Source organism: Choristoneura fumiferana, chromosome 14 (genome assembly GCF_025370935.1).
Source record: "Choristoneura fumiferana chromosome 14, NRCan_CFum_1, whole genome shotgun sequence".
Lineage (NCBI taxonomy): Eukaryota > Metazoa > Arthropoda > Insecta > Lepidoptera > Tortricidae > Choristoneura > Choristoneura fumiferana.
Window position 1 is genome coordinate 7164676 of NC_133485.1, and position 27331 is coordinate 7192006.

At 38.5% G+C, this 27331-nt stretch overlaps 1 protein-coding gene across 4 annotated transcripts in view; it reads right to left on the minus strand.

Annotated features, from left to right (window-relative positions):
- Sema1a (semaphorin 1a) overlaps nucleotides 1–27331 on the minus strand; it is a 462244-nt gene that overhangs the window by 413401 nt on the left and 21512 nt on the right. For all 4 annotated transcript variants that reach the window (XM_074097330.1, XM_074097329.1, XM_074097331.1 and 1 more), the window contains exon 2: nucleotides 3341–3659. In XM_074097330.1, the coding sequence (XP_073953431.1) occupies nucleotides 3341–3437 (97 nt within the window). In that variant the 5' untranslated portion in view covers nucleotides 3438–3659. The remainder of the gene's footprint in view (nucleotides 1–3340; nucleotides 3660–27331) is intronic.

Consider the following 27331-nt stretch of genomic DNA (forward strand, 5'->3'; position numbering starts at 1 on the left):
TTCTTAACCGTTGTCGAATGGCCTGGGGCACATCGGCGGGAACTATAATAAACAAGAGGCAAAATAAATTTCATAACTGAACGAGGGCCGGCACCGCACAGAAGGTTAATAAATTGTACAAGAGAGTGCAATCATAAACAACAGTGGCGTCACGGCATTATGCACCCCGCCACATAACTGTTCCCCCGTGTATTGGCTTCTGACGAATAACCCAATAAGTACCCATGAGCCAAAACGCGACACGTACAAAACATTCCCGGATATAAAAGCTTTATCCTGTTAAGTAATTTATTTCTCCTCCAGGTAGGTAGTCCGTGAATGGTTATTTTATGGTCCCACTTAAACGTTCTATAATCCACGCAGTTAAAATATAAAAGAGGGTGTCGGACGGAACCCATAACGCAACACCGTAAACGGTAAGAAATCGTACTTGAAACATGCACCTGTTTCAAAATGCTCTTAATAAATCTCATTTTTAAAGAGACTTTTAAATTTTTAGTATCTATTTGTGAGATTAATATGAAGATTTATTAGTTCGGTCCCCTATTCGTTTTTGACATAAATATTTTTGTTCCCCATTGTACTGAAGAAGTTCAGTTCAAGGATGGCGTAATCCGATTTCTTTTCGGAGTGCCTTTGAGAGCTTGATTCAACCCCATGTATGGACTAACGACTCTATATAGACTGACCTATCTCAATAGTATAGGATGTTTATGAATCACCGGGCGCTGAGTCAGAGAAATCTCATCTTGTAACCAGTTCAGTGCTTGCTCCACAGGCTTCCCACTCTTAAGCAAACCGGTCCAAGAATGAACTTAACTGCATCTTCAACATAACAGGTATAATTGAAAGAGCATAAAATTGTCCGGTACTTACATTATCTTTACAAGTAATGGACAGTAATCGGAATTTTTCAACTCTTAAATAAAGTCATTTTTATTCCAGCACTGAACGTCTCACACATGTTGTCGTTACTCGTACTTTAAAAGTTCTCGTATCTTAGTTATTGCATTAAGAATGTCTTGAAACATTTTAAATTGTCGAGTGCTATCGCTACATATTTCACGGGCACAGCAGAGTTATCAAAATAATGGAATCTTTACCCTGGTGGCACACTTTGAAAGCATACGCTATCATTGCCAGCGGATGTTGATGCAACGCTATCCGCAATTAGGTTACTTAAATTGCAACCACTTATCTCTCGAGGCGTATGAACTATCGCTCTACTATCGTCAACAATGCAGTTAAACGTATCATTATCAACAGCTTTCATGTCTTCCATGGGAGAACGATTCATCACAACCGTTATTTATTGAGACAAATTGTTCCAACCGAGTTCAATTACCCTCCAATAGTTCCTCGACCTATAATCGTGTGACTGATATGGCAACGCTTATCGACAAGCACCAATTTTCTCAATAAAAATCTCGTCAACTACTAATAATCATCAACTTCTGGTAGTTCGTATTACTTTCCTATTCGGCATTCCGGGTTATTCTCTCATTTTGGTTCGACAATTTATTCCCACGGGTTCCTAACTTGACATTTAATCCGTCGTTATTAAAATGGTTATTTTGAGAATGGGTATCGGTGTTAAATTCATATAGCAGTAACCACAAACTATATGCTCTTTCCGAAGTCGGTCCCGCGTCGCTATAGATAGACCAACGGTCGTATATTAAACCGCATGATGCGGTCAACCTGACCCTTCTGGTTTCGATTGCTGGATCACATTACATGAGAGGTGTTGACACGATACTTGTGTCTCTACGTCAAACAGAGTCACTATCGCGTTCTAATTAACCCGCAACGTCAATTTGGTCAATGATATTGCTTCATTACAATAAGAGGTATCGATTACATCTGTCATCTATCAAGTGCCTAAGACGATTTTCTTGGCAAATTACCTAACACAATATTAGTAACGTTATCCTGGCACACGAACGAGCAGTAAAACCAAAACAATGGCCGGATATGAGGCAGGATACGCGTCCGACACATTCGCGTCTCCATGACTGACGTCAGCGATTCTAATTGAGAGCGAGTTTAACGATGGTGGTCTGCTCACTCTCGTTAAGCAGTTTATATTCCATTCCTAATTGGACTCATAAAAGTTTGCTGCTGCATTTCGAAGTTTCAGTTCGGAGTGCATTTAAACAAACATCCATCGACAAAGTCCCGTCCGCTACGTTTAACATCGTGTTGATCGCTAATCCGAGCGTAACATTGCAAAACGCAGGACAAACTGCTTCTCTTTGTGTTGTGCTAATGAGAGCCACGTGGCTGTCCCCTGCATTGCAGGCTGCACAATAAAACAATAGTGCTACAGTGCTCGGTCCTCGGGCTTTATGCCTGGACGGAGTCGCGTGACTCCGGCTCGTTACGGCGCCGCGAGCCTCCAAGCCGCTCCAATGTTTATATTGTGTGGTCTGAACTGAATGTTTTCCAAACCAACCACCGGAATGGCAACGTTTAGCGATGTCGTTTGTCTTTTCCTGGCAGACATATTTATTTTTATATTGAAATTTAAATTCAATCCTATCAGTGCAATTTTGTTTTGTCAATAACTATATATTTAAATTAAGAATCTAATGGGAACTGCATAAAGCACCTTTTTTCACTCCAATACTGTTTGATCAAACTTTCGTGTGACACAATTATTTCAATCTTTGTTGGATTGAACATGTAACTTGGTAACTTTGCGAAAGTTGGACTTAATAGCGACGTACAGATTGTTGATAACAGGCAATGGATGTCCTTGACAAAGCCTAGGGAAGGGATTTAACCCTCGAAATCACAATCCCTTGTGTAATTTCTGTTCTGTAAACGACGCAGCTCCGAGCTTCACGAAGTCTCAAGAGCTTGCCGGGTATGTATTACGTGAATAAAATTCCTTTACCAACTGATTGAACTACTAATAAAACCAAACATTTGTCTTGTAACCAAAGAACAATAATTGCTTATGGAATTTCGAAAACAAACTCCAACATAGGTATATCACAAAAGTTACAGCACAACTTTGGAAGGCTAAGCGTTTGGTAGATATAACAGACTAATCTCTTTCTTATAAGATTCTTACACGGAACATAATAATAAGAATATACCCGTCACTCAAGGAATGCGTTCTGTTTACATTTTCTCGGAGGACATGCATGACACTTTTGACACAAACACAAGAACTTCTGAAAGGAGCGTTTGTTCGCGCGTTGTCATCAAACAAAACAACAGCGTTCGGAGCGCGCGGTCGTGAACTTCACAGTTAACACTTGGAGGGCTATTAGGTCGATTGTTGCACCGAGTTGACGGGTCCGGCACGTTTGGATGCCTCGTGCTCACTTACCTAGTTGAGCGAAGACCTTGGGGCGGACGTTCTCCTGCCAGGCGGCGTCGGCGGCGGCCAAGAGTGCCGCCAGGAGGGCACAGCGCAGCACGAGCATGGCACTAGTCACAGAGCGACATCACTTGGAGAGCACTCGCGGCGCACGGCTCGGGCGGCGGTCGGGCGGGGCGCGCGGCGGCCGGCGGTGGACTGGCGCCCCGCGCCGGGAAGGGGCCGCGCCTGCGCTGCCGGCGCCCCGCGGTCTCGCATGCGTGGGGCTGCGGAGTGCGGATCTCGCACGTGACGCAGCCCTCCTCGCCACCCTCGGCTATCGCCAACCCTGCGACGTCATAATCGCGTTAAAAAAAGCGCCTGCATATCCTAATGAACGCCGACACTAAACCTGCAATTAAACTCTGCAGGGCGCTGCGCCGCCGGCGCTGCCTTTGTTTATAAGCGATTTTCGGTACATTAAAAAATCGTTAGGGCATCTCGGGGGCGTGACAGTTCAGCGAATCGTAAGGTCGCAATTACAACTTTGATGGTTTACAACCGGCATTAGGCATGCGTTACTGCACGGTTCCCCTTCCGGTAAAAATTGAACCCGAGACGTTGTTAGTAATTGACGCCCATTTCTTAATGACGGAGTCGTGTATCAATAATAAGCACGTAGCTCCTGGTCTATTATTGTCTTGTTAAGCCTTGGAATTCATTATTGTCCAGCCACACGATCCAATCAACAACCACTCTAACTACTAATAATCATAAGCTTTATTTATCCAGGAGCCGTTTAACAGTATTGATTCACTAGTTGCTACCACTCGTGGTAACACTAAATAGACTCCTTGATGGCTCATTTAATTACACATCGTAAAACTAATCGATTGCTAGTCACTACACAAAAAAAAACACAAAACTCAAATATTGCACAAAGTTCCAAATCCCGGTTCATGAAAAAGAGGGATACAACTTTGTCGAAATACTTATCGTGGGACGGTGGGGTGCCCTAGCAACTTGTTCATTATTTTTAATTCGACAAAGTTCGTGCCTTGTAATGTTATTCGGACAGTTTGAAACCGTGTCGAATAAAGTTGTGTTCCGTGTTAGTGTACCGGCGAGATGCATTGTTGCGGGCCCGTGTGAAAATCAATAAAATAAACATTATTGTGCACGACTCCTTTATCGGTCCTGGTGCATTTATAGCTAGACAACTCATGCATATCTATTTAGACTACATTAGATAACCTATAGATTAATTAAACCTATTCAACTCTAGATACAACATCCTAATATATCCTACTAATATTATAAATGTGAAAGTTTGTGAGTGAGTGAGTATGTTTGTTACATCTTCACGCTGAAACGGCTGGACGGATTTGGATGACATTTGGCAAAAAGTTAGTTTATAACCTGGATTAATACATATGATACTTTTTATCCCGATATTCCCACGGGATAGGGATAAAATTTTGAAATAACAACCGCTGGGCTAGAGTCATGAATTTCGGAATTTCAATTCAACTGCTGTATCTAATGATTTACGCGTGCAAAGCCGCGGGTAAACGCTAGTAAAGAATATGATTCATGCACGTTTCTAGCCAATAGGAGATTTTTCATAACTTATGACATGATTTTTTACCAAATGAAGGATAATAATAATGATGATGATGGTAAGAGATTACCGGATTGGCTAAAGGATGCACTAACACCTGGTAGCATGATAAACAGTTGTGTTGCTCTGATGATGAACTCTGGTTACGTTCGAAACGCGTCAACGTAGTGTGGAGGGAGGTGGTTAACAGCGTGGAGGAGCATGAACACACGTTCGTTGCATAGAACGTAGCTATATCGCTAGGTCGCGGGTGAGCAAATACCTAATAATTTATAGTTCACTATTATATACTTAGGTACTCGTATAGGTCGATAGGAGGGTAAGGCCGCGAATTTTGACCAATTTGGACGTTTCAAATTTGGAACGCTGATAAAAAAAAACTGATAACACCTAGAGGTTTAATTTTTTTTTATTATATGACACGATATAAACTCTCAAGGTCGCAAATCAGATAATTGATTTAAACCCTTTTAAAAAAATAATAAAAATATATAACCGTCCAAAACGTAACGAAAATTGACTATTTTTTTGACCATGAGTACTTAATACCTTATTATTTTCATGCTATTTAACTTCTCATGATCATGATTTTGTTTAAACAAAATTTTATGATATAACGATAGTCCTACCGATTGCGGAATCATGATAATCAAATAATTTTCATGTTTTATATTTATTTCTTTTCACGTGCCAAAAACACGTTTTCGTTACGAATACTTAGGTGACGCTTAATTAAGCTACCTTTAACGCCAATTTCGGTAGAAATTTGTTTTTGTACACTGGCAACTAATACTCTAATAGGGCAACATCGATGAGATAAATAATCTCATCAGTTTGTTGACAAACAGCCATCAAAAGTGACGCGGCGGTTTTTTTTCGAAAAACGTCGAAAGTGCTTGTTCGATTTTAAGGGTAAGTAGTGATTATTTTAACTGGTTGTTTTGTCATACGATAGGGTAATCTTTTCCATGTAAGTGGCATGTGTTATTATGTTCAAAATGTCGTTATTCACCATGATAACGATTTTTTGTATAAAATACGTTACACTTTCGTTACGATTACGTTACATTTTTACAAAATGCTACGTATTTTGTACATAACGTAACGAAAAATGTGGTAAAGGAAGTTCACACAGAAAAATTCTAACTTACACCAGTTTATTATTAGGTTTCCAATGACTGCACGCACAGTAAGTTAGTTAGATGGATATTTTGAAGTTAAATAATTTTAATCTGTAGGTGCAGGGATCGGCACAAGAGAATTGTGGCGAGTTCTGTGTTCACGTCCTGCTACATGCATAGCGTATTTAAGTGAGAGACAAACGGAGAGATTCATTAGTTCATTTGTTACCTAAACTTAATAATCATAATAATTTATTTCCAAAAACATCTTTTTACATTGTCCACTTAACTAAGTTACTACTTCCTAAATTGGTAAAACCTGTGATTTAGGGTTTTGGCCATTTCTTTGAGGTATTTAATAGCTTGTACAGTCGAAGTCACAAGCATGCTCACAACTAGGTGGTAGGACCTTGTGCAAGGTCCGCCCGGATTGCTACCACCATCTCCTCGCTAATCCTGCCGTGAAGCAGCAGTGCTTGCACTGTTGTGTTTCGGCGTGGTGAGTAAGACAGCGGTGAAATTACTGGCACGTGAGTATCCATCATAGGCCTGTAGGTTGGCAACGCGTCTGCAATACCTGGCGTGCAGATTTTTATGGGCGGTGGTGATCTCGTACTCATTTGATCGTTTGCCATCCAGTTGAATAAAAAAAAACCACATCCAAATTCGTTATGCTTATAAATGTGCACCTTATTGTCAGTGTTAGAGAGGCATGTAAAGATACACTTTTGAAAGATGTTCGTCAACTAGAGGGTACTTCTACTTCCACATTCTCATGTTTAGCTCTATAGATCTCATATAGGACAGATTTAAGATCAGTATCGTCAGAAAAGTTCTAGTAAAACTAAAAACTTCACTTTATTATATGACATGTATTTTTTTACATACATACGTTATCTAATGGGAATTTTACCAGTTTGATCTAGGCTTTATAAAAATTGCGTTACGTTTTATGGTAACGTCACGTATTTTTTTATGTTATTTCTATGTCACATTGGTTAAAATTCGCGGCCTTACCCAGGAATAAACCAAAAAAAAAAATCAAATCGGAAAAAAAATTGTTTTAATTTCTTCATTTGGTGCCCTATGTGACTATTCTAGGTTTTCCCCCTTTACGGAGTTTTGCATAAGTAGTGGGGGATAAAAATATTATGTACCCCGAAAGGGGTATTTTTGTGGTTTTACGGTTATATCTCGTAAAGTACTTGTTTACAACATCGAAATCTGTTCTTCATAAAAGCTGGAGGGCATTTTATCCCACTTAGAAAGAGGCCAGGTTCATATTTTTACAAGCTTTTATTTATTTAAACCTGTCCCGTTGTCTGTCTGTCTGTCTGTAATCAAATCTTGCAAGTTAAATTTGACCAACTTCCAGTAGTCAGATTGACTTGAAATTTGGAATACTTATGTAAATTGCGTGACAATACAATAATCTAGTAGTGACATCCTGGTAGTCCAGCCAGGATCGTCTCCGCAGGACGGAACTCTTCAACGGTTAATAGCATCGATACAGTCAGCAAAAAAAGGCTTGGTTAGGTTAGTTTGGACTATCTTTTCTCATATTAAGGCTCATCAAAAGTATGTCTGTTCGGCTGTCTGTTCACCGCTAAAGGTCGCATTTCTAAACCAATCTCCTGAAAATTTATGAACAGGTTCTATAATAATTAAATTGGATTTTGTCGATTAATTTTCAGAGTTATACCGAAGTATCGGAGCCATAGGGGTTTTCGGCTATGCAAAGATAAAGGAACGAAGTTTACAGCTCACAAAGCCACTTTTGTAGACTTCACTTGCAGCAGTGTGGTCCAATTCTACATAGGCATACTTCACGTCAATTCACTGAACAAGAGAACAGGAACGTAGGTGAAATTGAATTCGCAAGGATTGTTAACATTGTTTTTATTAGCCATCTATAAACAATACTAGTTCATCATCATATCAGCTGTAGGACGTCCACTGTTGGACATAGGCCTCCCCATTGACCTCCAGTTGCTTGGGCTGGAAGCGGCTTGCATTGCACCACCGTGAACCCGCGGCTTTAACTAGATCATCGTCCATCTCGTTAGTGGACGTCCTACGCTGTATTTGCGGATCCAATCCCAATCGAGAACTTTTCGGCCCCAACGGCCTATATTAAATAGACCAAAATATCAACTAGTTTAAATAAAACTACTTAAGAAACAAAACAAAATAGTCAGACAAGAAGTTTTATTCCTTCAAACTTCTATTTCTAGTAGAATCTTAAATAATCCACGCCCATACAACCCGACGAGTATCAAGTTTAATTAAGCTCGACGTGAATCGCTGTCTTAATAGCATTATGGAGATATTTAATAAAATCGTTACGAACACTAACTTCCTATCTAGAACCTTTAACTATCTTGAGAAGAGACTTTTACTAAAATAAGTTACCAGTTCTACAGCTCTGTAAAACTTGCTCCCATGGAGTAAAGAAACTATTATGTAGTGGTATTAAATACAAGCTTTTATCTACACCCATATAGTAAATCCTCAATTATGCGTTCAAAAACAATAGGTAATGACCAGCATTACGACATTGAATTCTATTATGAACACGGCTGTATCGTAATGCTCGTTACGATACAGATTTCATACATCTTAACAGCACGGGGGGGGGGCAGCAAGTCGTCGCGCGCGCAACGGGCGCAGCTCGTGGGGCAGACATACCTGCCTAGGTCTCGTTAATGCAGGTCATTCTCAATGGTTCTTGAACACATGATAGAGGATTTAATATATGGATATCGATAAAATATTGTATGCAACTGTACGTAATAGGCCTTAAAACACTCATGTGACCCTATTATGAAACTCGGCTACTCCTCGTTTCATAAACCCACACTCGTGTTTTAAGGACCCCTATTACGATACAGTTGCAGAAAATACCATTTTGCTGACTGTTCACTTGCAAAGCGTGCAATAATATGTGATACGTCCTACCGGCCCAAGAAATAGAGTCGCATCAGATAACTATGCACGCTTTGTTGTGTCTGACATTGCTGCTGGTGGCTACCGGAGGCTGTATTCTCGCATGCTCGTATGCTCGCGATCGCAATCAAATGACAGATTTCGCATACAAAAACTGTCATTTGATTGCGATCGCGAGCGTCTGAACCGTTAGGCAATATGGCCTCCGGTTGATGAACAGCGTCAGTGTAGTGTGGTTGTGTTGGTAGATGGATTTGTGTGTTTTCTTACAATGTGGAGTTATAGGAGCTGCATGAACACACATTTGTTGCATAGACGTAGGTATCGTAAGGTCGCGGGTAAATATTGTTTCAGTTCATTCATGGGGAAAGTTTTTAAGCCAGCGAGGAATTTTCAGTCTGTGAATTTTGAATTTATATGACAGCCATTTCCCTCTTTTCTATACTTCGTGCCTTTTTTGTGAGCAGCGGATAGACACACGTTTCAGGCATCGTTTCTGTATAATAATCCAATTAGTCTGAAATTTAAAACTGGCTCAGTCTGCAGTTGAGCAAAAAAATTCAGTTCTCTAAGTTACTATTTAAGGTTCCGTACCTACCCAAAGGGTAAAAATGGGACCCTATTACTAAGACTCCACAGTCCGTCCGTCCGTCCGTCTGTCTGTCTGTCACCAGGCTGTATCTCATGAACCGTGATAGCTAAACAGTTGACATTTTCACAGATTATGTAGGCATCTCTGTTGCCGCTATAACAACAAATACTAAAAACAGAATAAAATAAATTTAAATTTTAAACAGGTCACTTATTAATACGATAGTTTTAGACACGTTGACAGCTTTCGGAAGTAATCGTGTGTTCTGATTTATCTCGATGGGAACGGATAATTCACGACATCTGTACCTATATATTTACGTAATTCAATCATTAATTTATTAATTCAATAATTGAAGCCTAAGACATGGCCAACAGCTAAAGATTTCATATACCTACTCGTAAATATTTTAATATTTGAAACAATAGACTGTGCTTAAGACAAAAGACGGGAGCGCAAGTACGACCAAGAAATTAAAGGAATAAATTATAAATACCTCGGGGTCTGGGTTTGCGCCCTATTCAACCGCACCCCTCAATGTTGAAATTCAAAATTTGAATGCACTCGTCAGAATTCTCGAGATTTCGAGTCATGTTTGAAGTTTTTATATGTTCCAATTGGTGCCGGATGCAAATTACTGTAAAACTTTCCCTTTAAATTAAGAGTCCATTGAAAGAAGTTGCAATCGCCTACTTTTGAATGCTGGGGCCCGTTTCATGGTTAAAATTCAGTAAGTATAATTTATAAATAGCTATGGTGGCCTAGTGGTTTGATCTACGGTACGGCTACTTAAGCAGAGGATCGTGAGTTAAAATCTGGGCACCTATTTCGGAGTTTATCGAAATTCATGTGTCAAATTACACTTGAGTTTTACGGCGAAGGAAAAAATATCGGAGAAAACCGGCACAAACCTGCGAAGTAATTCAATGGTGTGTGTTGAAGTTCTCAAGCTACACACGGCCCGCGTGGAAACGCGGTCCAACTCCTCTCATCTTAAGATGAGGCCTTGACCCAGCATTGAGACATATGTAAGCTGGGATTATAATGGATGAATTTTTAAATGTGAACTAATATGCTCAACGAGTGTGGCCAATATCATGAATAGTTCTAGGAGCGAGGTTACATGTAGCAAGGTTAAGTTGTCGTGGTCGTCTATAGATAATCAACATTATTGTTCCGATTATTCGTGAAGACTTTCTTGGGAAAAAAGTGCGGTGGTTTCAGCCTGCGTTCCACGTCGCAGTAAAGAGTCGAGATTTCGTAGTTGGAAAACAACTTAAAGGCGCTATTGCCCGCTCTGATGAAATGATGGACCCCTATCGCCTTTTGCAACACCCACGGAAAAAGATAGTCCCGTCCTGAGGGCCTACTCCTAAGTTCGGAAATCGAAGTTCGTAGGTACGTATCGTCCCTCTCGCTCTCGTATTAAATAGTATAAGTGTCAGAGCGACACGATCTTCGACTTTTAAATTTCGTAGTAGCCATATGATGTTTTAAAACCGGGTAGCGCACGGCAAGAATCATTTTGTTATGAATGGGCTGTAGAATTTTTTAGACGTCCTGTACTCCTGCCAGATAACCTGGAATCTGTAAAGCGAGAAAAATCGTGCAAGTTGCATTACATTGCGGCGCTCGATTGACCACTACAAGCTCGTTGGATTTACGGCCTCGCAATGTATTGCAACTTGCACGATTTTTCTTGCAAGTCTAAACCCGGCTTATCAGAATCTTCTACCATGTCATCAACATAAATGTGCCCACGTAAATCAAATAAAATAAACGCTCGAAAAATGACCCATTTGATATAAGTTTATGTTAACTAGTGTCATAAGTTGATTTTATACACCCAAAACCGAGTACCTACTTACGGATGAACAGAAAACTTTTGTCCAGATTTAAAATACACCTGCGTAAACAATCACGGTGCAGAAAAAATTGAACCAGATTCCCTTGAACAGAAAAGAAAAAAATGTGTTTGCAATAACATCAAAAACACGACGGTGAAAGAAAATCTTTGTTCAAATGCTCTTTGAAAGACGTTCCACGTATTGGCTGAACATAAAATTTAACTATTCAAGATGTAAGTAAGTATAGATTTGAATAATTTATTTAATTAGGCGTTTCTTTGTGGAGGCCCGTATCAATGAACTAAAAATAATTAAATACACAGTTAGACTGGTATGGAATCTAACATTTGGTAGCATGGTGAACGGTTGTCTTGTTCTGAGGATGAATTCTAATTGAGTTTGAAACACGTCAGCGTAGTGCTGGTGATGATAGTTGGATTTGCGTGATTTGTGTGTGTTCTTACAGTATGGAAGTGGACGACCTGCATGAACACACATTTGTTTCATAGACGTAGCTATCATAAGGTTACGGGTGAGTAATGTAATTTTTTTTAGTTCAACATACATTTACTTCACAAATTGAAATACCGAGGGTATATAGTATATATAATATATATAATTTTGTGTGAAACATTTGTATGATAAAATACGGTATGATGTGTGGCATCCATATTTGTTCTCATAGGTGGTATATCCAAGTTAAGAACAAATTGAACAACTCTATTTAACTTCAAACCGCAGACGAGTATTTAGCAAAATTAAATAAAGTACCTACACGTAGTCAAATTCTATCTATCTACGTATAGGTATCAATATAATAAAAGAGTGAAGTTTGTGAGTTTGTTTGTGTGTTTTGTTGTATTCTCGAGTCTGGATTAATATGATTAATTATGTATTTGTGTATTTTAGTATTTTTGTGCGTTGCCTAAGGTTGCCTAGTACCATCTGCCAAATATGTGGTCTACCACATTGATAATCGTTCGCATGTCACAAAACAAGAATGCCAATAGACGTGTCTGTCAACTTGAAAGTTCGACTTTAGCGACATACGAGTATTCATTTGATAGGAACTTGTTTAAAAATTGATAGACCACTTATTTGGCTGATAGTACCTACCTACCCATCACAGGCTTTGCTTACTTTGAGACTACCTCAATTGGTGGCATGTTTTTAGATTTAGGTTTATTGAACGAGTTAGATACTTATAAACCTTACGACGAGTAGGTACAGTCACCAGCACCAATATCTGACACAACAAGCGTGCATAAATATCTGATACGACTCTATTTCTAGGGCCGGAAGGACGTCTCAGATATTTTTGCACGCTCCGCTGTGGCAGATATTAATGTAGGGGACTGTAGTGACAGATTTCATAAATTCTTTCATTAACATAAAACTTGAGTTACTTTTTTTGTGTGCAAAATTCCTACGGAATCGAGACAAAGACAACAACTAGTACTTATCATCAATTTTCTAAAGGTTTTACCAACAGTATTGGAAACATATATAACCCATAAAAGTTTGAAAATACAAGCGTTAAGTGATCCGATCTCTTCCCACTTGATAGCCACAGTGTCCCTAACAAAATTCCACCAAAGATCTCCGAGGGTCGTCCCCTCTCGTCCATTCCTCAACTTATTACTTGCACATAATTCATGATTCATTTTTAATTGAATCCGAAGCCATTTTGTAGGGAACGTCTCAATTTGATGATAGAATGGTATTAATGACAGCTCTATCATTTTCTTTATTAGAAACTATGACCGGCTTAGTTCGCTATCAATAGAAAGAAAGAAATACTTATTTGGTTGATGGAACCACCAGCGTACAGTAATAAGACTTAGGGGCTGTTTCACCATCCATTGATTAGTGTTAACTGACGGTTAAATGTGATGCCGTCTCTATTTGTTTTGTTCGAATAGACGGAGACGGCATCACATTTAACCGTCAGTTAACACTAATCAATGGATGGTGAAACAGCCCCTTAAACACTTAAAATAACAATAAAAACTAAATAGCGCTTTATAATGACGTTCAATGGGCCACTTTAATGAGGGTTTCTATGTGACAGGCTGTGACAGGCTGTGACAGGCCAGGTTGGCGCTAGTATTGTAACGTCCGTTTGACAACTTTGACATTTGTGTCACGTTTGTGTTGGTTAAATAACTAACCCCTGTTTCACCATTCATTGATGAACTTTATGTGACAGATATGTGTGATACTGTCTCCGTTTGTTTTGTACGAATAAACAGAAACGGCATCACAGTTTTCTGTAAAATAAAATTTATCAGTGAGTGATGAATCAGGGAATTAATAAGCCAACGTCGTTAGTAGCAGTCAAGCAGTTACAATTTCACAAAATATGAGAGTCAACTACTATGAGTTATGCGTAGAATCAGTACATTTATATGTCAATGATAGTGGCGGCAAGCATACTATCGTATCGAGTGATGAACTGATGATGCACCTCGCGCTTTTATCTTGCGTGACATTTCTATTCCTCTTACAAAGAAAGTAATTAAACAAACACGTGATACTTTTTTAGAACCACAGATCACCCAATAAATATTACTGGTAAAGTAAGGGTAAAGTAAATACATATACTGTATCCAATATAGCGCTCCTACCTAAAACTCTTATTCTAAGTGGCGGATAATAAACATAAAGAGTTAGTGCGACAGGACAAAGGCGATCCACTCACCAGCTTAAGTGAAGACAAAATCTTCTACCATTGCAAAACCGTGTTCTGGTTGTGTTTATAAACGATTTGCAATGATACCTCTTTATGAAAACTAACATGGGTTGCTGTCTGAATAACCTAGTGTCCCTATTTTTTATCTTAACTATAGTCTAAAATGACCTATAATAAGTAAAGAATAATAGGTAATACCCTTAAAATAGGTAAAGTGAAATGAAAACTAGCTTAAAAAACGATAGCAGTACGTAATCGTCCATAGCGCGTACATAAACTCATAAAACTTACGCTTTAAAAAACTTATCAAATCCTAGGCAAAGCCAAGCCACTAAGCCCTGACCTTACTAACCCTACACTTTGGTTTAAAAAGTATAGCTTAGCCGTTTCATAGAACTATTGCATTTCATAACATTGGTCATACTAAGAATAGTAGGTTGTTATTGCTACTCACAACTTGGGACCAAAGCGGTCGATCCTATGGTGCACAATACAGCGAATCCGCTGAGGCTAACGGTTCAATACAAACCCTACTGTGCCATAATGTATTCTCCGTTCTAGGCTATGTCAGCAAAATTAAGGCATGTACAGTCGGACCAACTGAATCATGTACCAGGGTAAAACCATTGTGCTACTAATGTCATATTGACATCTCGTACTTATGTCAATCATAGTGAAATTCATTATTAAAAGGTATCCTTGGTATCCTAACGTAAGTATCCACTTTTCTATACACAACTAATATGAAAAAGTGGATAGGTACATAAGTATAAGAATCCGCACGTTCATAGTGGATGCAATGCAGGCTGTTTCCAACCGAAACAACTTGAGGTATATAAGGGCGATTCCAACAGTGGAAGTCCTACGGCCTATATGATGATGATGACTAAAAAACAGCAATAAAATAGAATCTCAACCAAACCAAAACTATTTTAATTACAGAGCAATTTAATTGCAGAACAACAATGCAACACAAAGATGAATCTCACCGCGCATTGAACGAGTGCGGCGTAACGGTAGCATTTAATTTTAATGTACTTACTAAATTAAAGTGCCGCAGAACGTATTAGTATCTATTTAGTTGGTAGGGGCTGTTTATCGCGGCTGGATTAGTCTGAACAACGGAATTAAGGGTGTGTGTTACAATTACAGGTACCATTTTTGTACACGAAGCACTAGGTAGGAACTATAAACTCAATAATGTATACGACCATGAACGATCAGGTCAAGCTACCCACGGTTATTTCAAATGCATTAATGGAAGGACTCAATCAGATTCAGCATTGGGTACTATCTTTTTTTTTCTTATTTATCAATATTTCTTTAAATTTTATAATGACGAAGAAAACGCCGTAATAACATTATATATTCAAAAAGTTTCCACAGAAGAGTATAGGTAGGTACGTGATTCCGTTTGTTCGACTGAAATTTCATAACTAACTGCATGTGCAGCAAACTATAGTACTTTTACTGTTTTTTAATTTTTACTGTTTTGTGTATTTTGTCAGTTTATGTTCAGTTGTTCTTGTCGTTTGGATCATGCGCAGAGTAAATTTATTTTACCTTTTATTGTATTGTTTCGTTTTTATTGCACAGTCCATCGTTTTGCACGTTTCAGCGTGTATGATTAGGAAGCCTTAGCAGTTTTTCAAGCGAATATGGAGGGCAATGCGTGCTAAGTAGGACCAATGTATCTTGGCAGTAGCAATGTAAAGCAAATCTCGTTTTGAAAATCGAGAAGCAATGTCAATCAAAATTGAATTGTGCATTTGTCAAGCTAGGTATTCAATTCACACTCGTACGAATAGGTGAATCTGTCTCCCATCAGTGCAGCACTATGATTGTATCGCTTGGTATTCGTGTGTGCCATGCCTCGCCTAACTGTCCCCTTTCTGTCTGTCTGTTCACCAAAAAAAAAAGCATGAAAAAAGTTAAAATAAGAAACTGGCGGTTGCGGAGTGCAAAAAGTGCACCTCTCCAACACCCGAGGTCTGCACTCCAATCTGGTTCCAGTCCATCACCACCTTGAGACTGAAAAACCTCATATGCTGTTCTTTACGGAGACGCAAATCAGATGTCCAGCTGATGCAGCATACTTGCACTAGTCAGGTTACACCCTGGAACACAATTTCAATTCCCGCGCTGGCACCTGCGTGTATGCTCGCGATGACATCTGCTGTCGACGTCTCCGTAACATAGAGGATTCCAGTTTCTCCGTATTGTGGGTCCTGGTGAACACTAGCTTGGAGCAGATACTCTATGCCAGTAGTTATCAGTCGCATACCGATAACATGGAGACCACCAGACTCTTCAGTATCTAACGTACTGAAGCAGGTCAGCTCAGGTAACCGTCAGCGCAGCTAGTTGTTCTGTGGGACTTCAACGAACACCACCAGGAGTGGCTGTTCCCATACCAGAACATAGACCATGTCGGGAGATCAGCATACGAATTTGCTCTACCGTTTGGTCTTTCCCAACTGGTAGCCGGAGCTACTCGGATACCTGATATTGATGGCCACACGGCCAAGTGCTTGGACCTTCTGTTGAAAACTGATCCAGACCGCTATCAAGTTACAGTTTCCTCTCCGTTAGGTAGCTCCGACCACTGTCTGGTAAAATCTGTGTTCGCTGTGGATAGATAGACAAAAACGTGATTCCTACAATGTTCAGATATGGCACCCTAACAATCTACCAATGCTGTGAGTGTGGCTAGAAAAATAAACTAATCCTATTCGTGATTTTTTCTCGTACAGTCATCTGCACTACTTAATATCTAACACAGCGGAGCGTGTAAAAAATATCTGACACGTCCTACCGGCCCTAGAATTAGAGACGTATCAGATATTTCTGGGACCCTAGTGAAAAAGGGGTTAAGTCTGCTGAAATTACACAGCTATTTTCTATTTAATGTGTAAAGGGGTTTAAGTCGAAAATAGCTGTTCAACTTCTGCAGAATTAACCCCTTTTTCACTATTTCCCCAGATTTATGCACGCGTGTCAGATATTGTTGCTAGTGACGTAGGTAGGTACACTTCATGAGTGTTTAGCTTTATGGCAACTTGCTCGCAGTAAAAACTCGTCTCAAATTACTGTCAAATGTGTACTAATATTGGTCAAAAAATATCGACTAAATAAAGACGAAGCTTAAAAGCACAAACTAACCAAACAATACACCCGTTAAATAAATTTAAACGCAAGTCAGATCACGTAAACAGGGACAACGTAGCAGAACCACACACAATTCGAGCGGGATAACGGATAACTCAAACCAAATAACAACGTTCAATACAAACAAGAGTTCTAGAAGCCTTTTAAACCTTTTTGCGGAGCTAGTAGACACTGTCAATCGAGTAGAATAGTGAAATTATGTACTCAGTGTTGCTAGGCTTGCAATAAAAACGAGAGTTGCAGCCAATCAATCTACATTTACAATCATATGAGTATCGATCTGAGCGTGTAAGTGGACTGACGCGTCTTGATAGTTACGAGTGATGATTGGTTACAATACTTGCAATGTACGTGAATAAACGACAGACAGCATCACTTGATAACATTTATAAACTATGTGTTATTGTGTGTTAATTGTTTTGTATTGTGTTTAGCGCAAGCTGTATTTATTTTTTCTAGCCTTTGTCGTTAACTGAATTAATAAATGAATGGTCGAAAATAGTAAAATAATGTAATAAAACAGACAACAAACAAAATACAAAAAAAAATAGCTTACAATCCTAACTTTTGTGTTGACCTAAAAAATATTTAAAATTGACGATGTGCAATTTTATAACTATTAAACATAAAACAATAAATACGACAGTAAAAAAATGTCTGTAAAATAAATAATGATGGATGTTTTAATACTCTACTATATTATATTAGAACTATATTATAACGCATTAGCTTCTGATGTTGTACATTTTACAGAAGTAATGTTGAGTTTTTAATATTTGAGGAACATGGAAGGAGCAAGATTTGTCCATTGATACGACGGACCTTCGCAAAGTTAAACGTATGAACCATCAATCAATTATTTTTGTTATTGTTTGTCATTTCAAGTGTCCCACAATAACTATTTCAAATTGAAACGAAAAACCGTTAATCACAATAAAGCTCCAAATAGGTGATTATTTATATTATAAAAAACTTTTTATTTTAATTCATGGTATCAAAACTGTTCAGTCGCATTACTAAGATCGTCAATAGAGTCGCTCCTCTGACGAATAGTTCAGAACGACTTCATTCGATATACGCAGAGGGTTACTCCAATATCGGATAGTTGGAACGAATTCTGCTCGGTCTAACCCTCGCATTCAAATAAATAAATTTATACACATCTCATTTCGTGATTCAATAAATCAGATCTATGGTAATCTGATAAATTGGCCTAACTTGATTTGGTATTTTATTGAAAACTCGTAGATTATTATGATAATTTCGTTTGTACTGATCGTGCGCCATCGCATTAATAAGTCCGAATGTTTAGTACCTAATACAAATTGAAATACATACATAAATTAAATAACTAAATATCACGGGATAATTTACAAATTGACCTAGTTCCAACCTAAGGATTCTAAGCAACGAATAAAAATACCTAATGATCCAGAAGATATTTTGTCTTATATCCGTAAATACATAGAATAATTAGTACTTGCTTATAATATTTATTATTGAATTTATTCAAACAAAAGGAACACAGACTGCATCAATGCCATCTGTTATTTTAAATGAGCGAAACTTAACAGCGAATCGTAACAGGCCTCTACACAAGCTTTAACCCTCGTCTTCGCCCGCCAAAATCATTGGATAAAGCAGATGAATTGAAAGTAAATCGTGGATTTCATTCAAGTCCCTTAAAGCAAGAAAGAAAGAAAATAACTTATTTATAACAGCAGTGACACATTATACACAGGTTAGAAAAAAATAAAATAATAAGTGTTGCCGCTATAAAAAGATCCCGGCTCAGCATATCGCTGGTTGAAAATCAGCACTGGTCTTCCGCCGGGCCACAGGAGAGTGAAATTACGGAAAGTCACACAAGTGGCTCTGCTATAAATACGTGCAGCGCCGAAGTTGTCCACGTTTCGCCCGCAGACGTCGATGCGCAAACACCGCGCGCACTTCTCAGAGCGGCGAGTCACAACGTCATCTTCTACAACCAAGTAGCAGCTACAGACTAAAATATTAGTTGACTAAAGCCCACATTATCATGGCCACAGTAGGTACATGTAAAAGAAAAAGATAAGATAAAAAAAATACATTGACTTAAACTTAACACCTAGAAGAACACAAGTCAAAAAAAATGGACAAACAAAGCGACAAAATTAATCGCAACATAATAGTATCTATCACGCAAGAACGAAATCATCAATATAAATTCACATATCGACTTTTTACTTCACTACAAGCGTCTCAAATTCACCTTTTTGAGAGTTTGAATTTAGAAATTCAACCTCTCAATTCCTCACGGCATAATGGACAGCCTTATTCAGTAGGTAAAGATCGTCGTCACTTAATCTACGGTGTTGCACTCTAAGATAATTTCACGCCGACGGAGCTGGCTTGCTGGCAATTCAATTTCATACCTACAAGTTTCATCGGAAACTATCCGTGCCTTTCGATCGACTTACTTAAACAGAATTTTATTCACATTTTGAAGAATCTAGAACCTTCTTTGATAATCTTGTAGAGTTCTTGGGTATAAAGAGGGTTCTTGATAACTAATGACTGTCCTTTTTACTAATGACTAATTTTGTGACTAATGATTGTTACTCATTCTCAAATTATATCATAATATTGTTTAACCGCGGCTTCGCACGCGTAAACCATTAAAACCAACAGATAAATTCGAATTTTACGGAATATCGGGATAAAATGTAGCCTATGTGTTATTCTAGACATCCAGCTATCTACATACCAAATTTTATCCAAATCCGTCCAGCCGTTTTAGCGCGAATTGACACATTTTCTCAATTCACAAATTTTTGCATTAGTAATTATTAGTAGGATTCTCATATCACCAGGTATTTGACACCAAATGGCCCAGCCGGATTTATGTTCATATTTTTCATAGACAACCGACAGACAAAAACAGGAGATCGAACCCGGGACCTTAAGCTTTCTGTTCAGGTTACTCGTGGCGATAGCGGATTACCTACCATCAGTTGACCCACTCGCTCGTTTACCTCCACGTGTCAATAAAGTGCGTGACCTTTTTTCTACCACCCAGAAGTAGGTACTTGAGTTGAAAAGCATTGCAATTACTTGGCAAGGGGATCCCATGTTCTTTGATGTCATTTTGGTTTGATAGTTAGTGCGGTGTGTCGTTAGTACTTGTCTTTGGGGTACGGTTTCAACGAAAACAAATACAAGTTACGGCCTTTGACGGCGTTTTGTTTTGAAAGGACGTCTTAGGCCATCCGGGGGCCCTAGGGCACACATGAACATGGAGCCCTTTTGGAAAGTAAAGTAAAAAAGTACTATTTTATTTATTACACACACACACACACACACACACACAACAAATAATATTAATACAAAGGTAAGTAAGTATTTACCAACACAAAGTAAGCAGTACAAAAAACACAGGTATATGGAGATTTTCCAAGATAAGAAATAGCAATAGGCGGCGATATTCACTTTTTTATATTTGAATCAGACAAAATTTAACTTCTGACTTATGAATATCAGGGAAGATTTATTTTCATCAAAATCTTCCCTTAAGACTTTTTGTCACATTAAAATAGAAAAGAGTAAATATCGCCACCTATTGCTTACCTTGGAAAATCTCCATACTTATACCTGTGTTTTCTGTACTGCTTACTATATTTTGGTGTTCAATAAAAGAGTTATGTATTGAATTGTATTGTATCGGGGGCCCTGTGAGCTTGGGGGCTCTGGGCATGGGCCCAGTGTGCCCTTATGGTAAAGACGGTCATAGCTTTCAAATATGTCTAATCTAAGTAGCTGTTGCTTGTAACTTTGTCTTGCATGTTGCGGGAACTTTGCACTTTGGGACTCGAACTATCTGTATACCGAATTTCATCTAAATCGGTTTAGACGTGATGAAGCAACAAACAAACAGACTTACAAACTTTCGCATTTATAATGTTACTAGGATTTCTATTTCATCATAAATAGCCAAGCGCTAAAGTATACCATTTTTTAAATAAATAGTTGTATTGGCAAGTGCTCATTTAACCTCCCTACTACCGCGTCAGATAAATAGCGCCGTAGCAAATTACCGCAAGTGCCGGCTCCTACATCAGCGGTGTACCGATTCCTTCTTAAAATTCCTGCCACGATCTCTTTCACACGCTCTCCGCCGGTTGTAATTCTACAGAATCAAATTAACGTGTCAGTTCGCTCGTTTTTCTTCGGAAACTTGTGTTTTAGCTCTCAGATAACTTTGTTAATTAAATTTTGTATTTTTTCCCTCCTTAACAAAACGCTCAATCGGCTAACTTGGAATGAGCTTTCTTGGAAAATGAGGAAAAAAGATTTGTGAAAAAAAACTAGAAACAGTTGCGAGTAGTCTGCATTATTTTTAGAAGGGTACCTGCTAATTCCGTTAGTCGAATATTAGGTACTTAAAAATCTGGCTATTTTGCAATGATAGCCCAATGGTTTAAGCAATGGTCTCTCAAGCAAATGATCGTGAGCTCAAACCTGAGCACGCACCTCTGAACTTTTTTTAAATTTCTATGCGAAATTACTTCGCACAGGAGTGCACGGATTACCTTACGATGATTTTTGTTCACGGCAAAGTTTGTAGTAAATATCAGATGTAATTTCACATATACATTTTGAAAAACACAGAGATACGAGCACCGATTTAAATCTGCAATCCTCTGCTCGACAGCCCATAGTTAGTAGGTCAAACCACTAGGCTGCACGGCTTTTTTCGACGTTTAACTACATTAAACGTATCTATTGCCATAAAGTGCGCTTAAAGTAGTCCTCCATAAAATCAAGTAAAATTGCCAAGCCGGCGTCTTGTAATACGGTTATACCGAAGCTGTTAGTTCCCGAAATAGAGTCGGAGTTAAGGAAGGGTTAATAAGAAGGGTGTCGTTAATTTCACTCAGCGCGCTGCCTCGCGATGTCGCCTCAAGTTTCAGAAGCCTTACAGAATTACCCTGCGGTGAACAAAAGAGCAAACTACTTAACCTAATTAATAGAAAAAAAATCTCTAGCGACCGAAAATGTATTTGTATTTCTTTCGACCCTTTGGCTAATAGCTTGATTGGCTGATTGTCAAGTAGCTGGCTTAGTCCGAGGAAAATGAGCGTTCAATTATGAATTAAAGGCGTACTTATTTTCTTCCTTAGAATTACGCCGGCCATTGCTAAAATAATGATTAATGTGAAACCGGTTTGTTTTATTATCAAGGTACTTTCAAATGCCTACTGTTGCTAAGGGAAAACGTAAGCACAGAAATAATGTCGTCGAATAATAATCACGCCTTTTTAAACAAAGAATATGGAAATAAAAATTGATCTAGTACTCCGGTACTCCAACACTTTATCATAATTGAAAGTTAATACGGAATCGTGCGTACCATGAAACAAAAGAGAAACACAGAAAAAGGGCAAACAATAAAGGCAAGTCTGCGGTTCGAATAAATTCGAAATCAAAGCAATGATCGTTGCGCAAACATTTATCGATGTTATAGAATTTTTAAAACAACAGACATGTTTGATGTTAAAATTCGTCGATTTGCAATACGATGGGAGTTTGACTTTCATTTGACAGCGTTTTCGGGGATCGAAATGTTGAATTAATTAATCCGTGGATTCATTCGTCTGTCAATTCTACTAAGCTGGCACGCGCAGTGTTACAATACATTTATAACAGTTGTTATAAATAAACACTGGTTGTTTCTTTTTCCATTTTTAACGCCAATAATTTTTGCTTTTAACTGTGCATAAAACGGTTACTAGAATATTGGGTTGAACACGTAGGTAAAATACATACCTAATAGATTTTTATGAGCTTAATATTTATGCAATCAAATACTTCTAACTTCTACCAGCATTTATTTTCAGAATTGTTGCCTCTAGTTGAAAACTTTGGCTTTTTAAATAAGTTTTTGTTAAAAATTTCATTTTTAATACAAGCTTTTATGCTGACTGTACTTTTTGTTGACTGTACTTGCATTATCATCCAAACTACATTTCCGTACCAAATTTCAAGTCGCTGCCATTAACTGTTGAGGAGTTCCGTCCTGCGGAGACGATCCTGGCCGGAATATCAGGCTGTCACTGTCGGATTATTGTATCGTCACCAGATTTATATACGTATGCCGAATGTCAAGTCAATCCGACTACAGAAAGTGGGTCAATTTAGCTTCCGAGATTTGACCCAAATAAATAAATAAACAAACAGGGAAACCTAAGGAAAAGCTTGTAATAAAGAAATAACTAGCTATTGGGCTAAATAAGACTATATTCTAACTTAGAGAAAATTGTATGAAGTAAAGATAGTACAAGCTTTGCTTAGTTTGAGACTTTTGATTTATTAATTATTTATTTACTTACTATTCCTATTAAAAAAGTGGAAGCTGTGCCTATTGGTTTGACCTTTAGCCTGTCAAGTAAAGAATCATGGTTCCAAAGTTTAATCCCGGGCTGAAACCTTTGAGTTTTTCAGAATTCATGTGAAAATTACATACATGGAGGTGTGAAGTTTTCGATCCAGCCCAAGTCCTTTCATTCTAAGAGGAGGCCTGTGCCTAACAGTGCGTCTTATGTATAAAAAGGAACCAGCTACTGGGAAAAGTGTACTTCTTTTATAACTTAAGTACAGAGAATAGTAGAAAGACACCCATAAGTAATTAATACTACTTAGGATCGGTTCCGTTTTTCTACCCCTCGTAAAACCCATAATAAAAACAAAGTGATTCTTTCTCGATGTATTTACCAATAAAGATAAACAGAAAGAATGCAATACCATGATTATTTAATCCCTAAAGACATGCGTCGTCCACCCTCTAGTAGACTATAAAAATAAATTACAATGTTAAATTTTCCAACCCCATATCGCAAGGGATGCGATTCGTTCCGGCGCGTCGTAGCTTTTTATTTACGGTGATATACACACTAATCAATTAATTTTCTCATTTATATATTTGTATTTGCCTCACTTTGCTAATTGAGACCTACAAAAGGACGACCAAATGCAGAGTAATAAGTAAAAATCGATTTTAAACATCAAAAGCATAGTATTATCTTGTAAACTTTATTATTCAATTAATTGCTTTAAATTGTTATTAAACATACGCTCGCAACATGGTTTCAACAACAACCGGATAGAGACGAATCACGTTGTTAGTTATAAATCAAGCAATCAGTTTTTAAAAAAAAAAATTGGAAACAAAGAATTCGATATTATACAGCCACGGTTGTTGGCCGGGTGTCGAATACGCCAAAGGCAAGCACGCGAGAAACCTTCATGGAATTCAGGCTTTGCCACCTACGGGCGGCGGTGTCGAATATCATGTCCTTAACAACTAACGCTAGCTGAGCATCGCCAGCTTTTAAGACCCCTGACGAGTTACCCTCTCCCCCTTAATGTACCCACTCCCATATGCAGCAAGAAACGCGGCAGTTCCAGACCCGCTGGTCATACCAGGTGTAAATGTAGTGTTGAATTTCAAGAATAATTCCACTTGTGACACCACTTCAAACCCATTTGGCTGTAACAGCGGTGCTTATGCGAGCAATGCTAAGGTTTTCGTTTGCTATAATAATAACTGTCGAACTTTTTCAAATGTTACGCGTCGAAAAGTTTTGAGAACAAAAGTAATGTGAAACCCGGATAATCAGGCTAATCTGGCTGCAAGTTTGAGATCCAAGGTTCAATTCCTGGCCAGGGCAGGCAGATATACCTATTTGTATTAAAAATACGAATTTTTGTTCTCGGTCCGGGGTACTAGATAATAACTATGTATTTATCTCTACCTACAGAAGTATGTTTATCCGTTGTCTGGTACCCATACAAACTTTGCTTAATTAATGACTAGGACATTTTGGTGTCAGTTGTCCCATACCGTAAAGTTTATAAATACCTAACTAAATATAAAATCAAATCATGATATTTCATTTTTAGGTATTTATAAACTTTTGCAAACTAAAGTCATTAACATGCTTCAAATAAAACTAAAAGAACGTCCCCGCGTTACAGCCGCATAAACGGTAGATGGCATTTTAAGTGTACATTTTATGCGCACGGAAAGTAAATGTCCAGGCTAATGCGAAGGTTTGGAAGAACCATTACTTTTGCGAAAGGCGCACAATACGCGGGTTGGCAAATTAAAACCCGACGTCTACCCGGTCTCGTATGCCGTATCTTGTCGACAAAACATCATTTCCAGTCCGCAATATGCTAACTCACGCGTAGGAACAGACAGAGGCTGAGTAATGACTGTAAGGAAAACAGCTTCCATCGACAAAGGGCCCATTATGTCAAAAACAAACCCGGCCTCCCGTAGCCAATTCCCTCCATGTTTGCTGAGGGCTGCTCTCTTATAAATATGCAAATGTTATTCTGCGTTTAGCGCCACACTGCAATAATATTTATATTGAAATTGGCGCCTGCTCGCCGCCCTTGAACTCTCACTATTATTATACTGATCAAACAACCCTTTTACATTAGATTTGCGGCCCGTTATAGATTGATGCCGTTATCTGTGTCGAACAGCCTTTGAGGCTAATAGGATGCTCGGCCAAATATGCATCGATTACCCAAACTCCAAAGCGCCTCGCCGAATGTCCCAAAAGTATTAAATAGGTAAACCGCCAAAGGCATAAATCCTCATCAAACATTGAATCCCTGAGCGGACAAAATTCCAAAGCGTATAAAGTCGCTGTGGATTCCCGCAAAACTTTTTGTGCGCATCAAGCTCTGATATTATAAGGATCGTTTTACAAAAGGACAAGTAATAAACCTGTCCGCGAACGTCCGCATTCTCTTATAAAAGATACAGTCGGCATCGCGGCGGAATGGCGCGACGTCACATCCACTTTCCCTAATAAAGGAGAAGCCGTAAAAAACCACTACAATCATCATAACTCGGCGGCTCTCGCCTTGGACAGGCCATTGCCTTAAAAATTAATGCAACTATCTGGGATCCCGAGAAAATGTTATAGGTGAATAAACCTTTTATTTACAAATAGCATTTATCTGTGATTTAAAATTATTTTTAACACGTCTAGCACAATATTTTTCGTAAAGTTACCTTAAAATGCGCTAACGCTTGGCCAAAATTTTTACATTTCAATTCGAGACAACGAAACGACGAGCATTAATCGATTTATTTTCTATCCCCAGCAATTTAATTAAAGTAGTCAGGCGATTTTATGTGCACACACCATAAAATGAGTTTTTTCTACTTCATAGTCGCTGAGTAAGGGCGTCCGTGTGTTCTGATTAGGCGCGGCGCGGTGTCCACGGCTGCGTGTGCAATTTTGGAATCGATTATGTACTTACGTAATGTATTGTTTATACTCGATGACAGAGCGAGTAGCGTTAAGCTCAGCCTAGACTTGGAAGATGTATTTGTACATTGCGACTCTGTAAAACCAACGAGTTTGAAGTCGTCAATCGAGTGCCGCAAAGTAACGCAACTTGCACGATATTCTTGTAGGTCTAAACTTGGCTTTACATCGCGGGTCTTTCAAGTTTTGTCCGTGATAACTATGAAGTGAACTCTCATAATCTTATTGTTTTTTCTTTAAATCACGGTACGGTAAATAGTGATGCTTTCGTGTTATACCAATTGTATCGTGACCCTGTGCTGTGTGGAACCTTTTAACAGAAAATAGAGCGAAATCGCATTGCTTGACAAGTAGTATGTTTAATGCGCTTACTATGAGAACGTTCTACGGTATATTAGAAATAAAATGGTTCGACAATACATTCGGGTCATCCGATACAACGCTAAAGTAAGTCATAGATTACTACGGTTTTTTATTTGTCGATGCACTCTTTACAGGCCATTCAACCCTCTTTCCGCTTCAAGGATGTTATTATTACACCCTGTATTTTAACTATTGTCAACAGCTCAGAAACGCTAGTAAGTATAGCGGCCTGTAATATTTCGGTCTGAAATTGTAGCTGTTAATAGAACAAAGTGGTGTGTCAATGGTCATAGTGATATTTATTTATTTTTCCTGCAAAATAAATTATTTTCTTTCTTTCTTTCT